This window comes from Anas platyrhynchos, chromosome 2 (assembly GCF_047663525.1).
Source record: "Anas platyrhynchos isolate ZD024472 breed Pekin duck chromosome 2, IASCAAS_PekinDuck_T2T, whole genome shotgun sequence".
NCBI lineage: Eukaryota > Metazoa > Chordata > Aves > Anseriformes > Anatidae > Anas > Anas platyrhynchos.
This window is the reverse complement of record NC_092588.1, coordinates 40,322,088-40,336,129: the sequence shown is the minus strand read 5'-3', so window position 1 is coordinate 40,336,129 and position 14,042 is coordinate 40,322,088. Positions and strand designations below refer to the sequence as shown.

Genomic DNA, 14,042 nt, shown 5'->3' with positions numbered 1-14,042 from the left:
TTGAAGATAAGTGCAAAGTTAGTGTTTAGTGCTGTGAGCTTAAAACTGTAAGCTTTAGCAATAGAAATACAAAGTTACAGAGATGAGTTAAAGAACAAGAAAAGCACTTTGAATTGGAAATACGCCAACTAAATCTTTTTCTTTTTTTCAGATATGGTGGAATTCCAGATTTTACCCACCGAAGTGTGCAGTACTTGGAGAAAAAAGCAAAACTCAAGTCCAGATTTTTGGACATGCGTAAACCAAGGAAGAGTAAGAACACACACATCTTCTTTACAGAAGAACCTGAAACATCTTCCCAAAAAAATAAAACTCTGAAGAAGGTGAGCTGTTGTGTTATGGAAAAAAAAATGCATAGAGTAGGTGACATTTTTTTTAAGTGCCAGTCTGATGCTCTTTCTTCTTTTTTTGTTTCCTCCTCTCCTCCTCATCTTGCTTCGGTGAAGAATAGTTAGGTTAGAACAGATACGGAAAGGCATTGGTGGACTCTTGTCAGTCTGTTAAGAGGGATAGTGAAGTTACATGGAAGTCATTCTTAATGTCTGGGTGCATCATTCCTTCAGAGGAGTGCGTAGGTTTCTGTAGCTATTAAAAAGAAAAGGTATCTTTGGTCTTAAAGTGGATATGAGGGTATTTGTTGATGCTGTCATTTCAGTTGTGAGAAAAAAGACATTTGTATAATATGGATTTGCATAAAATACATTAATATATTAATATTAGTTGTTGCTTCTTTCATGTAAAAAGAACTACACAGGACTTAATGTGTTGATTGCCCAAACAAGGGGTTTGATGGAACATCAGAAACAGGATTGTTCATTTCATAGAATTTCAGCTACTGTTGTTTAGTCCTGACTCCTGCTCTCTTATGTTTTTTAGTGATACCAACATTCTTGCTTAGACATCTGTCTGCATGTATTTCCACCTATGACTTCATTCCTTAAAGTAGTCAAGTCTCTTTGAAATGTTACCTCAGATTGTAAATGTTACTTTGCATTCTTGTGGGATGCTTGGTGTTCCCTAATACCCCATTGTACAACGTTGTTTTCTGCTGGTGACAGTGTATATTGTCTTAAACTCCAGTCCCATTGCTGTAATTGTGCATCAAAAGCTTTGTCACTGTGGTCTTGCACCTGAAGCCAATACAGTTTGAGGAGCATTTTGATTACATGAAGGCCTAGTAGGCCTAGTGCCACCCAGAGCAAATAAGTTTAAAATTGAGCATCTGCATATCCTGTTGAAGAGTTTGAACTGACGTCTGTACGTCGGTCAGGATGTAATGCTAAGTTACCTACTGTGCAGTAGATCTGATACATGCACCATCTGGTACGTCTTGGAGGTGAGGCAACTGATGTGTGAAGGTCATTTTACATGTTTATGCTAACCTGAAAGGCAAAACACAGCTTCTTGGAATGCAGATCAGAGAAAAAAACAGTTAATTAAAATATAGTAGTCTTGGTCACCTGTTTTCTGGGAAATCTGCTATTATTGCTATTTCAGATATTATTTGAGAATGGTTTGCTGTTGATTTTGTGGAGTTTTTCTCTTTTGCATCAATCTGGTGTCTGGCTCCCAAAGACAGCTTGTTGTGAAAAAGTTGTGCAGAGGGAGCAGAGCTAAAAACTTGAATGTTTTTGGTTTACTTGTTAGTAGATATTTTACTTTTTTTTCAAAATGGAAGATTGTATCCATGGTAGGTGATTTTGAACTGTAATGCTTTTAAACTGCCTTATTTGCACCTGGTTACCAGCACATCTCACAGTCTGTGGTATCTGACAATTCCAGGTGGAAGAGTTCCTGAAGCAGGTTAACACACCTGTTGAGGAAGCCACGTCCCAGAAGGCCTCTCCTCAGGATAAAGTGGAGGGGTCGTCCACAAGCAGTGACTCAGAGGATCAGGACAGCGTTACCACCACACGGAGTGTGAGATTCAGCATTCAAAACCCTGAACCCCTGCCTTCCAGTGTGAGTGGTGGTGAACCTGGGACAAGTAAGCCTGAAGAGGAAGTGAAGGTCACAACAGCAAACAGTGCAGATAGCCAGGGCACGAGGAAGACGGAGTGTGGCTCTGGAAGGGTGCTGGTCCCTATGGACATACCAGATTATCTCCGGGAAGAAACAGAGGATGTGAGCCCAGGTATTCCTATTTCCTACAAACTGGACATGAATTGGCAATTTCTCTCCCAAATTACAGCATTGTGTGCTCTTTATTTATGCTGTTTATTCAAAAAGACTTTCTCTCTCCAAGTGGTAATTTATAGAGCTGTATCAGTGAAAGTAACTTGTTCCTGGAGCACTTAAATCCCATGTCTCACCTTTAATTTAGATAGTATTTCTTTATTTGAACACTTGTTGTTAATCTTACGCGTGGTCTAACAGGTCTCTTGCTCACACATCTTTTTCTCCTGTAAGGTAAGGGTGATTAATTTCAGGTAGAGGCATGGACTATCCAAATTTGAGTTCACAGATGCACATGGCTGAGCTTTAGGCAACATGCATTGTTGAAATATTTTTTCCTAGGGAAAATATCATTTATGGTGTGAACCTACTAATTTAACACTTGGAAAAAAATGAAATAGGATTATTCAGGTTTCTGCATAGAGTTTAATCCTTCCCACAGTTATGTTAAGAGTTCTACTGCAAAGTTCTCATCTAGATTGGTTCTTATTCTTTTTTTTTATTTTATATATGGACATTAAATTAATCTCTGATCCATTTGGTTGCTCACTATGTAGAGCTTCTTGCCATCAGTTGAAGATCATGTCTTCCCTGCTAAATCACATAATGGGTGAAATCTTTTCATTTTAGGACTGTTACAGATACATGATAGATTACTTTATTCCTTTGTTATATAGGATGCCCTTTTTTGACTTAAACCACAAATCTGCATAGTCTGGCAAACAGTAATAAAGGTCATTTAGTAGCGTTGAACATTCTATATCTTGACTCTTATCTATTTACCAGTTGCATTTCTAGCCTATGAGAACAGTAATTGTTAACTTTTGCAGTGTCTTCCAGTTGTAGATGAAAAAAATACTACAAAGAAGAAGGAGAAAAGAAGGAAGAGAAAGAATAAAATTGCGTTGGGATCTATACCTGCTGAGATTGCTGCAGATCCTGAGCTAGTCAAGTACTGGGCACAACGTTACAGGCTGTTCTCTCGGTTTGATGAGGGGATTAAACTAGACAGAGGTACGTTTAGTACAAAGTACACTGACTTGGTGGTATAAAATGTATCCAAACTGGTGACCTTCTCGCAGCTTATTACTAATTTTCTTGCTAAGTGGAGTATTACTGAGTGTGTGTTTGCAGCTCTGGACAAATTCCATCAGCCGCTGTGTGGACAAACAAAAAAACTGAAGGACTTCCTTAGAGCTTATAGTAGAGCTCCTAGCATGGGACACCCCTCTTTCTGGTAGTCCTGATGCTTGCGGATGATCATACCCCAATAATACTTGATCAGGACTTTCTCAGAAACTGGATGACTTTATTTTGAGATGATCTTGGAAGTCGTTTCCAAACTTAATGATTCTATCTACTGATCTATTCTATCACTCTGTTCCGTATATTTTATGAAATAATTTTGTGAGAATTTGAAATGTGCTGATGAATGTAATTTTTTTCTGTTAAAATAAAAAGTCTTTCAGCAGTCATTTTCAAGGTCACATTTTTCCATGTTTACATGGAAACCACTTCCAAATCATCAGTTCATAGGTAAATGAGGAATTAGGATTACTACTTTGTATGTTGTTTCTATAAGTCTTTAATTTCTAATGCTTTTCCATATAAACACGTAAATTATTTGGCAGACAACACACTGCTGTAAAGAAAATAATAGTATGTAAGAGGATGTATTTCTGTTTTTACTTGTTGCAGAGCATAATTGTGAATATAATTGTGAATATGTATATATATATGAATATATATAATTATGAATATATAAAGTTTTTTGCAGCTGTGTTGGTGTACTTTTCTTTGACAGGCACCAAGTTCAACAGAGCATTCTCCGAGAATGAGGCATATCTATACACTCCAGTGAGACTTTGTTTGCTTAGCAGATCCCTGGGCTGACCAGAGTTTATCATCTTGAAAGCCTGTATTTCCTGGTTGAATGCATTAAGCTAGAATTGCTGGGATTAATGCTAAACCTTCAGCTATTTGTTTTTAATTTAGGTGACCTTGAACTAAGTGGCAAAAATACACTTCTCTTCCCTTTGCAGAGGGCTGGTTTTCTGTCACTCCTGAGAAGATTGCTGAGCATATCGCAGTCCGTGTTGCTCAGGCGTTCAACTGTGATACAATAGTGGATGCATTCTGTGGGGTAGGAGGAAATGCTATCCAGTTTGCTTTGACCTCGAAAAGAGGTAAGTGTGTAGCACACTGTTTTGTTTCTTCAGTCGTTTTCCCTAAAAATCTGAGTATGGACTTTGTTCAATGATAAATTTTATTCAGTGCTTCTGAAGCAACATAATCTTTTTTGCTTCATCAGAATCATCATAAGAGCTTCCTAAGCTCTTCCTAAAAAGGACCTATAAAACCTATTTAATGCTTTAAGTCAAAGTTGTTTTTATTTTGTACTAGTCGAAGTTACCTTTACATGGCATAGGAACTTAGTCTGTAGGATTTTCTGAAGACTGCTGATAAAGGTTAAGTACTGTTTGCAGTGCCAGCCTGCAGCAACACCAAATGGCTGCTGCTTTTCTCAACAGTTACATTAGGTCTATGTACTCAAAAAACATGCTACATGTGAACAGTATTTAAAATGCTGGAATGGGATCACCTGCAGGTTCAGCAGGACCAGATACAGAGAAGTGATGATAACTTGATACTAGTATTGGTTCCTGTTGCCAGGTAATGAAACTGCAGTGAATCATGAGAGCGCTTTCTGTAAAATATTGACTACTTAATCCTCCTCTACTCATCAAACACTTTGGTAAAATACCAGCTCAAATAACACCTCTGACTAATTTCTGAGCAAGAAAAATGTTAGTTTGTACTGCATTAAATTTGGTAAGCTATGATGCATTCTATAAATATTTTCTAAATTTCACATCGTTTCTTATATTTTTTAGCTAAATATGTATGATTTTCTACTGCCCTTTTATTATAACTTTTGTGCTTTATTGGGTACTCAGTTTTCAGTGTGACACGATCAGCCACAAGATAAAAGTTTTATCTTTAACAGGAGAAAAATGAGCTTCCAGTTGCCACTGTTTAAGCTGTTGGGCTTCTGCCAAGATGGAAGAAAGGAGGACTGCCTCCCGTAGGCAGACAGCTTTGCCTGTCCTGTACTTGAGCTGAGGTGGGGGATTGTCATGGTAGTAGATGTAAGACTCCCAAAACTAATGGCATGCAGAGGTTTCTCAGTTCTGCAACAGCAACTGAGCCTTGGCTGTGGTGTTTCCATGCTTTGGTGTGAATGCAGCCATTCCTTTATTTGTGGAGCCTCTACAACAAAGTAAATGATCTTTCTTCCCCTTTGAGGAACTGAAGCTTCATGTCTACTACTGCCTACAAAATGAAGTCATCACAGCACACAAAACGAAATTACAGATGTGACTTCTATCTGGTGGCTGCATGTGAACATCTTCACTCTGAAGCTTCTACCTGGCAATTGGGTGGCATCCATGTGGTGGTCAGATGGTTTGTGTGCTTCACAACTCATGTTACTTGTGTGTTTCCTTTCCTCTCTTGTTCATTTGCAGTGATCGCTATTGATATTGATCCGGAGAAACTCAGCCTTGCACGCAGCAATGCCGAGGTGTATGGTGTGGCTGACAAGATTGAGTTCATGTGCGGAGACTTCATGGTGCTGGCTGCTGACCTGAAAGCTGATGTGGTGTTCCTCAGCCCTCCTTGGGGTGGGCCTGACTATGCCACCGCTGAAATCTTCGATATTCAAACAATGATCTGCCCAGATGGATATCCTTTCAAAGTTGTTTGTCCTCATGATTGTGATTTTCAGTCGTTTATGTTTTCTGTCTTTCTCCCCTTCCCTCTTTTGAGATGGGCTTTGCCATGTCCAATTTGCTGGTTGGAACTTATGTAAGCTTCAGTTAATGTCACAGGTATTTGTTTGTTTAATTCTCCTCCAGCCTCAGCTATATGAAATCGACTCCCTAAAATTAAATATTTTTATTATTCAAAAAAGTAATTGTCATATAGGGTTATTCTTAAAAGGAAGAAAAAACTTTTAGAAAAATGTTCACATCTTCTAACTTAAATATTCAACGTTTTTAATTTCTTTATAGGATTTTATTCCAAAAAACGGAGTTAATCAAGTAGGCAAGTGTAACATGTAGGCAGTAATTAGTCATATAAGTTATGATTGATCGTGAATTCTTTTTTTGTAATGAAAGCTGTCTTGTTTACAATGTAAACTAGCATCCAGTTGTGATATGGGAAAGCGCAGAGGAATACAAGCAAAATATTAACTCTTTTAATTAATGTATAAAATTTCATTAATGTATTCCTGTGGTAGGGAGCAATCATTCAGTTGGGAAGGCATTTGCGTAATAACTTCCTCAAATGTGATGTTTTTATTTTCCAAATAATCTCAGTTCTTTCTTCTTTTGCTAAATTATAGCCATACTTCTAAGGGTAAAGAAATCTTTGTTTGCATATGTGGGATGATTATGTAAAATGGATTAGAAAGTGGGTATCAAACCAAATGTACTGGCTATAAACCACATTTCAATTTCTCAAATACTTATCTGCAGTCCAGCTAAATTTTCTAGGGAAATTAGTAAGTTTTTAGCTTTCTAGTGAAATAATGGTGGAACAGTTTCTGCATTTAGACAGTAGTAATTTCTGCATTTCAGAACAGTATTTAACCTACACAGCCATTCCATTACTGCATAATAATGTAATCTGGGACATGTTTTCAGGGTGAATGAATATATAACAATTTATCCATCCCCATTCTTCTTTTTTTCCTTTACTGGCTTCTACGTTTGAAATTTTCAGGCTCTCCAAGAAGATCACCAACAACATAGTATATTTTTTACCCCGCAATGCTGACATTAACCAGGTAGGTTACTGGATGATGGCTTGAAAAATACAAAAAGCTCATCTGGCTTAAAACCTAAATATGTCAGTGCATTCTCAAGCAAGAGACATATGAAGTGGGTCTGTGTGAACCTAATGAGGCTCAACAAGTCCAAGTGCAAGGTGCTGCACCTGGGTTGGGGCAATCCCAGACATGAGCATAGACTGGGAGAAGAACTCACTGAGAGCAGCCCTGCAGAGAAGGACTTGGGGGTTCTGGTGGATGAAAAGCTCGATACAAGCCAGCAGTGCATACCTGCAGCCCAGAAGGGACAACTGCGTCCTGGGCTGCACTATCAGAGGAGTGGCCGGCAGGGAGAGAGAGGTGATTGTGCCCCTCTGCCCTGCCCTCGTGAGGCTCCACCTGGAGTGCTGCATCCAGGTCTGGGGTCCCCAGCACCAGAAGGATGTGGGGCTGTTAGAGCAGCTCCAGAGGAGGGCCACGAAGGTGATCAAGGGCTGGAGCACCACCATATGAAGAAAGGCTGAGAGAGCTGGGGGTGTTAAGCCTGGAGAAGAAGAGGCTCTAGGGAAACTTCATTGCAGCTTTTCAGTTCTTAAAGGGGTCTTATAAAAAAAAAAAAGATGGAGAAGGACTCGTTTACTTGGGCAGATAGTGGTAGGACAGGGATGCCCCATCCTTGGAGTTGTTCAAGGCCAGGGTGGATGGGGCTTTGGGCAACCTGTTCTGGTGGGTGGCATTCCTGCCAATGGCAGGGGGGTTGAAACTAGATTTTCTTTAAAGTCCCTTCCAGCCCAAGCCATTCAGTGATTCTGTGAATGTCAAACTCAGCCTCTTTACTGACTGATATTAAACATGCCAGTCAAATACTTTTTTTTTTTTTTTTTTTAAGTAATTAGATGACTCTAGCATTTCCCCTGGGTGTCTGATATAGTTTCCTCTGTATATTTTTTATGTTAATTATGTCTTGTAGGTTTTAAGCTGAGAAGGGAGCAGTAAGATGTTCTTCTCATGTGCATCATAGCACAGAAATTCCCAGGATTACTTCCTGTTCTTTCAAAAGCAGTGTCTGACATAGAGCAGAAAAGATCTGCAGAGTATTCTAACAGACTAAAATTCACGTGGCCTAAGTATTAGCATGCTCTTTACCTGTGCTGTGTGCAGCACCATTTGTACAGTGGGTGATGATTTAATTGCATTTTATACTTCAGCCTGGTAAAATGTTGGTAGCTTATGAATCTTTAAATGAGAGCTTTAATTTTAAGGAGAGTTTCTCTCATTTCAACTTCCAACCATGGTGTTTTATCAAGTGTTTCATTCCCACAATGAAGAACCACCTCACCAGGTTTCTACTCTACTCATGAGCGCTTGTACTATATTTACAAGTGAGCAAAGACACCTACAACTCGTGACCTCACAAAAACATCAAAGAGTGCTATCCACAGCCCTATGTCTGTTCCTGCTGAGCAGTTCAGCACCCGTATGTGGTTAGGTTAGGTGTTTTGTTGCCTCTACATCTTGGTACAGTTGGTTCTGAATGTTGTTGGCATACTCAGAATATTCCTTGACATATATCCAGGGGTTCAGCTTTACACAAAGTGCTGAAGTGTAACTGCTGTCACACGGAGTCATGGCTTTGTGGTCACAGCTTAGTTGTTAAAAGCAGGCTGGAGGCCTGGATTCAGCTCAGTTGTCCGGGCAATAGGGTATTCTCTGGTCCACAGCAGACTGCATGTAAAGGCCATGGGTTTGGCTGCCATCGTCTCTGGCTGTATTTAAGAGTGATGCCACTAAAAATCTAGGACTGTGAACCTCTAAAGGAAGATTTATCATTGAAGTTCTTAGTAGTTAGTACAGACAGTTTTCTTAGTTCACTCGTGATTTTGCCCACAGTACTGATCCATCTTTCTTTTCTCATGGATCAGATAGGGTGGCTTCTGCCCCAACAGCTACCTTGGCAAGGGTCTGTGAACACCCCTGCTAGTGTGCAGGGGTGTAGCCTTGTGAATGTGGTCCACGGACACTGGAGACCTGTAAAAGAATGAAGTAAATATTGAACATTTGTTTTTGCAGGAGACTAACACCTGAAATCAGAATAACTTAGATAAGGCAATATTTGCTGAATAGATTACCCAATGCCTTAAATTTGAAACTTGTAAGGTTTAAGGTTCATTTCTGATTGCATTGCTCAGGCATGCCAGATTTGCCTCTTCTGTGTCCTTAAAAGTTCTCTCTTTGCATATACAGGCTCATACCTCAGACTTTCAGGTATCCCATGGCTCCCAGAACAGGCAGTCTGATAGGCTTAGCATGGAAAGTGGCAGCTGTTAAAACTTCAGTACCTGCCTCTTGTCTCTCGCTGACTGACCTGAATCTACAAGCAAGGTGTGCTTTACCCATTTAAATTGATTTAGAAGCTGATTTAATTGCCATTACAAACCTTCATGCAGATATTTATTTTTTCTTAGGCTGAATTCCCTTACAAGATTTGCTGAGTGTAGGTGGCAGAGGAAGAGCAAACTTCTGCACTTCTGCCTCGAGAGGGAGCAGTGAACCAGCGGAATGCGCTTGGTGTGCTTACAAGAAATGTGAAGGATTTCCCTAAGTTGCATCAAATCTCCCAGTTCATAAGCATGTACTTGCTACAAAAATCATAAAGCATAGATCCATTCTTCGGTTGAATCAATCTTTCAAAAACGTTCTTTCTAGTTAGGGGAATATTCAGGAGCCATGATGTGTGTGTGTGTAGATAAAAATAAGTTTGACCTACTGAGAATTCCTTCAAAGTAGGGAAGAATTAGAAATCACCTTTTCAAATAGGCTTGCCTATTTAAATCAAAATTATGCCATAGCAAAGTTAAGTGAAAATGTTTGATAAATACTTGGGCAGTTGAAAGTCATTTTTGCCTTCTGTGAGAAAAATTAATGGTACTGATTTAAGCTGATATTAATTGAAAATAAATAAAAAATAGAAAATATGCATACATTGGCAAAATTCTGATGAAAATAAAATTTCTGCCCTTGTTCTGCTGTTGATTAACATCAGGGAACCTGAAGTCAGGAAACATTCAGGCTTCCCAGCCATCCTTGTCCTCCTCAGCTGGTTCATTTCCACCAGTTCAAGGGAAAGAAAGGAGACACCTGCAGGAGATCATATATTTAGATCTTAAACCTTCAGCCAAATTTAATGAAGACTTCTATGAGTGATTTGAGAAGCGAGCTGGTTGAGACTGATTAAATACTGTCTATGAAGTGTTCGTTAAGCTGTGCTCAGCCTAATTGTACTGTGTACTCACCTCAGGGACCAAGGCTTATCCCAAGTATCCTAATTTTTAGCACAGCCTGTGTTTTGTACTGGCTAACACGTGTGTGTCTTGATATTTGCAGCAAAGAAAGAGGAATCTGAGATTTGTTGTCGTGGGAGTTTCTTTGTAATGGTAGGATAGTTTCGTTTCAGCTCATTGCAGGAAGCGTTCCTGTTGTGTAGGACACCAAAACATGTCCTCCTGGGTGTTCACATACTAATGTGGCGATTGTGTGGCCTGTTCTTCTAAGTGATGTGGGTGCTACTGTTGAGGTGTTTGTCCTTATATTGGTTGTCAGAATGGAGTGTGGCAGTACAATGGCTTCACCCAAAAAGCGGGTGAGATGCATATGCTGATGATGTGTGAGACACTTTACCACATCAGCATCTCTATCAGCCTACACAGGCTTGAGAGATGATGTACTGGTGAACTGGAGGTTCATTAATTACCCTGACCATGAATAGTTATCCACCCATTTATTAATTGTTATGAACCTTGTAGCAGAGCAAGCAAATCAATTAGAATAATGTTGGCCTACTCTTAAGACAGAACACAAGTGATTTTGCTAAATGGAGGTGATTCTGAGAATGAAATTCCTAATTATTACTCAACTTGAGAGCTACCTTATTGGGTCAGAAAAAATGTTTTTGTCTATCCAAGATCCAGTCTGCAGCAGAAGAAAGACACTGCAATTTGAGAAAGATTTGCCAGTGTTCAGAAGCCTTTATTATTTATCTATTATTATTTATCCATTATTATTTATTATCTATATTTATCTATTATTATTTATTATCTATATTTATCTATTATTATTTATTATGGGCAGATCAGATGAAGCTGCAATGTATACATATTGTCTCTAGGAGGGATCCGGCTCCGTGGCTCTGCTCAGCGGGTTACAGCCACAACACTGGGAAGTCGCATCATGGACCTTATTAACATGCTATGCAGTTTTTGTACTGTCAGGATTCGTGCTGGTATGGAGTACGAAAAAAAATAAAGAAAAAACAAGGAAGTGTCAAGAATTTTTCAGAAGTGGGATAACTTAAAAAAACAGCCGCTCTTCAAAATTCGAGTCTATTTCACAATCAAATTTTAATACAGTTCCAGTTTCATAAAGAGGAACTTACATTACTGAAAATAATGCATTTGCCTGTTAGACTTGCTGTTGAAGTCCTGCAATATTTCCCCATTTTCAGCCAGCAATTTTTTGACCTTAAAGTAGTGTAGCATGACAGAGGAAGAGGAGGAGCAATGCTGCCTTTTTGGTAATATGTTTCGAAGGATAATCTTTCTTTTATTCACTTTTAAATATTATTTCTTCATCAAACCACATGCTAAGTTTTACACTTCACACAGTACTGGATAAAGTTCTTAACATAAACTTTACCATGAGCACAACCGTTAATAGCTGATTGCTGGCCACACTCACCGTAATTGTGTAAATATGGCAGATCAGACAAGATACTTGTGTTTGAAGTTAGAACAGCGTAAGAGGCAAAACATTGCCAGGTGGGTATTTTTTTTTTTTTCTAAGAAATCTGCAGACAACTCACTGTTCAATATCTGCAGGAGGAGGTTTTCCCTGTCCTTAGAACTAGAGCATACCTCAAGGTTTTCAGTTTGTGCAAGGGAAAATCATGTTCTGTCTTTCAACTTTGGATAAATACTTTTTTTTTCCAAACATTAGTCAGGGCTGTGGCAATTCAAGCAGTGTTCTCTATGACCACATCACTCTGATGGATGTCTCTGCTCTCTGAACCTTGCTAAAGGGAGGGGATGATGCAGGTTTAAGGAGCATGGATCCACTGGAGAGGCATGGGACATACTTACGGCAGTCTCCCACATAATTCAGCTAGTTAACAGAAACTGTATAAACTTGCATCATAATGTGAATTGGCAATCTCTCTTACTTAAGCTAGCAGATGAAATAATTCTTTCTAGCCAGTTGTAACTCAGTCATTTGTGAGCTGACCAGCCAGCAATCTGCTTGTTTTTTTAATTGTTGTATGACACAGCCCCTGCTAAGAAGATCTTAAAGACTGCATTTATTCGCTCTTTATATCTTGTTTTTAAAAACATAGGCAGGGTAAGAGGCAAGCAAAAGTTTACGTTTGTCATTATGTAGAGGTACTAATATATTTTTTCCTTTTTAATAAGCAGGTCACTGTTCAGACCCTGTTCTGTTTCTATGTTGAAAATTTAATGTGTATCTTTACACATTAAAGCAGTGTAAAATTTTAAAAATTAGGTAGAAACCTGGATTTGTGATGTTTTGGTTTGGGAAGGGCATTGTCTGTTTGATTTTTATTTTATTTTATATGTGTGCATAATAGCTATACCTAATTTAATGAAATCATTTCACTGTTGCTGGAGCTTTTTCTGTCCTAAATGTTGGACTTGAAGTTCTGGCTTATGTTTCAGATGTTGCCTTTGTTACTCATCTAGTGTTTACAGTGATTCCCTGATCCTAGAATCAAGCAAAGTGCTCATGACTCTAGTGGTCACAAGGAGAATATACATCATGCAGATGCCTTTTTTTTTCCTGCTTTTGCTCCCATAATATATTCATAGTACAGTGTGGAAGCATCTAGAGTTAAAAACAGACAAACAAAAAACCTCTTGTTCTGTCTGCAATCTAGTGCCTAGATGGTAAGATGTTTGCTGTGCTTCAGGTTTTGAAAGACCAGTTGTTACAAATGACTAATCAATGAAGAGTGTGTACAGATGGGTAAACCTTTCTGCTTATTTATTTAATGAAATAAGCCTGTTTATTATTTATTTATGTAAATAAATATATCTGTTGCCATTCCACATACAGAAAACCATGCCAAAGACATCAGTTTAACAAAAGAATATATGGTAACACCTCTGAGTTAAGAATTCTGTGGGAAGCTGACTAGGTAAAACTAGCATTTGCCCCTTTCAATTCAGCTATGATTTAAGATCCGATTGGTAACTGGAGACCTGGCCAAATGTGACCTGCCAAGCATTGTCACTTTTATGTAGGAATAAATACAAAGATGAGCTAAGAAGGAAGCAAGAGGTCAGAAGGTGATCTTAAAATAATTTGATGCATTTTTAAGATGCTTGGATGTTAGAGTAGTTGACACTTAAAAGACTGAAGGTTGATGTATTTTGTAGACTGACCGTTTTTTAAGCAAATGTAATTTCTTACAATTCAGGTGTAAATTCTTATTTTCAAATGGATTGGATTTTTTTTCCTCTAGCCTTTAGGTTGTTTTTTTTTTCCTCATTTACTAGTTGTGTAAAATGAAATGATTTATATTTTAAATGTGTGACTGGCTATTGAGGCAAAATGTTTATTTCTCATACCCCTGAAAACTTTTTTGTGGGGAAAAAAAGTGTTAGAGTGTACTTATCCAAAGTAGCTTTAATTCATAGCTAAAACAGGTAGGAAATTACTGAAGGAATTTTGATAATAAAACTGCGGGGACATTGGGAAACCCTTTGTGTACAGAAATACAGCTGAGTGATACAAAGCCGTTTTGCCCCTTCAGCAAGTCCATTTCCCTTTTCATATTTCACACAGAATCACACAGAATTTCTAGGTTGGAAGAGACCTCAAGATCATCGAGTCCAACCTCTAACGTAACACTAACAGTCCCCACTAAACCATATCCCTAAGCTCTACATCTAAACGTCTTTTAAAGACTTCCAGGGATGGTGACTCCACCACCTCCCTGGGCAGCCTGTTCCAATGTCTAACA

At 38.7% G+C, this 14,042-nt stretch overlaps 1 protein-coding gene across 4 annotated transcripts in view; it reads left to right on the top strand.

Annotated features, from left to right (window-relative positions):
• Window positions 1–14,042, top strand: part of TGS1 (trimethylguanosine synthase 1) — a 28,355-nt gene that overhangs the window by 8,163 nt on the left and 6,150 nt on the right. Inside the window, exons 7-14 of one of the 4 annotated variants that reach the window (XR_011807500.1) lie at window positions 152–323; window positions 1,783–2,134; window positions 3,016–3,189; window positions 4,218–4,361; window positions 5,703–5,919; window positions 6,949–7,027; window positions 9,254–9,391; window positions 9,475–13,540. Coding sequence is in view for 3 of the 4 variants with exons in the window: in XM_072034602.1 (XP_071890703.1) it covers window positions 152–323; window positions 1,783–2,134; window positions 3,016–3,189; window positions 4,218–4,361; window positions 5,703–5,921; window positions 6,951–7,027; window positions 9,254–9,337 (1,222 nt within the window). In the remaining variant the exon portion in view is untranslated. Of the gene's footprint in view, window positions 1–151; window positions 324–1,782; window positions 2,135–3,015; window positions 3,190–4,217; window positions 4,362–5,702; window positions 5,922–6,948; window positions 7,028–9,253; window positions 9,395–9,474; window positions 13,541–14,042 lie in introns of those variants that run through there. The other 3 variants (XM_072034604.1, XM_072034602.1, XM_072034601.1) reach the window with 3 other exon arrangements.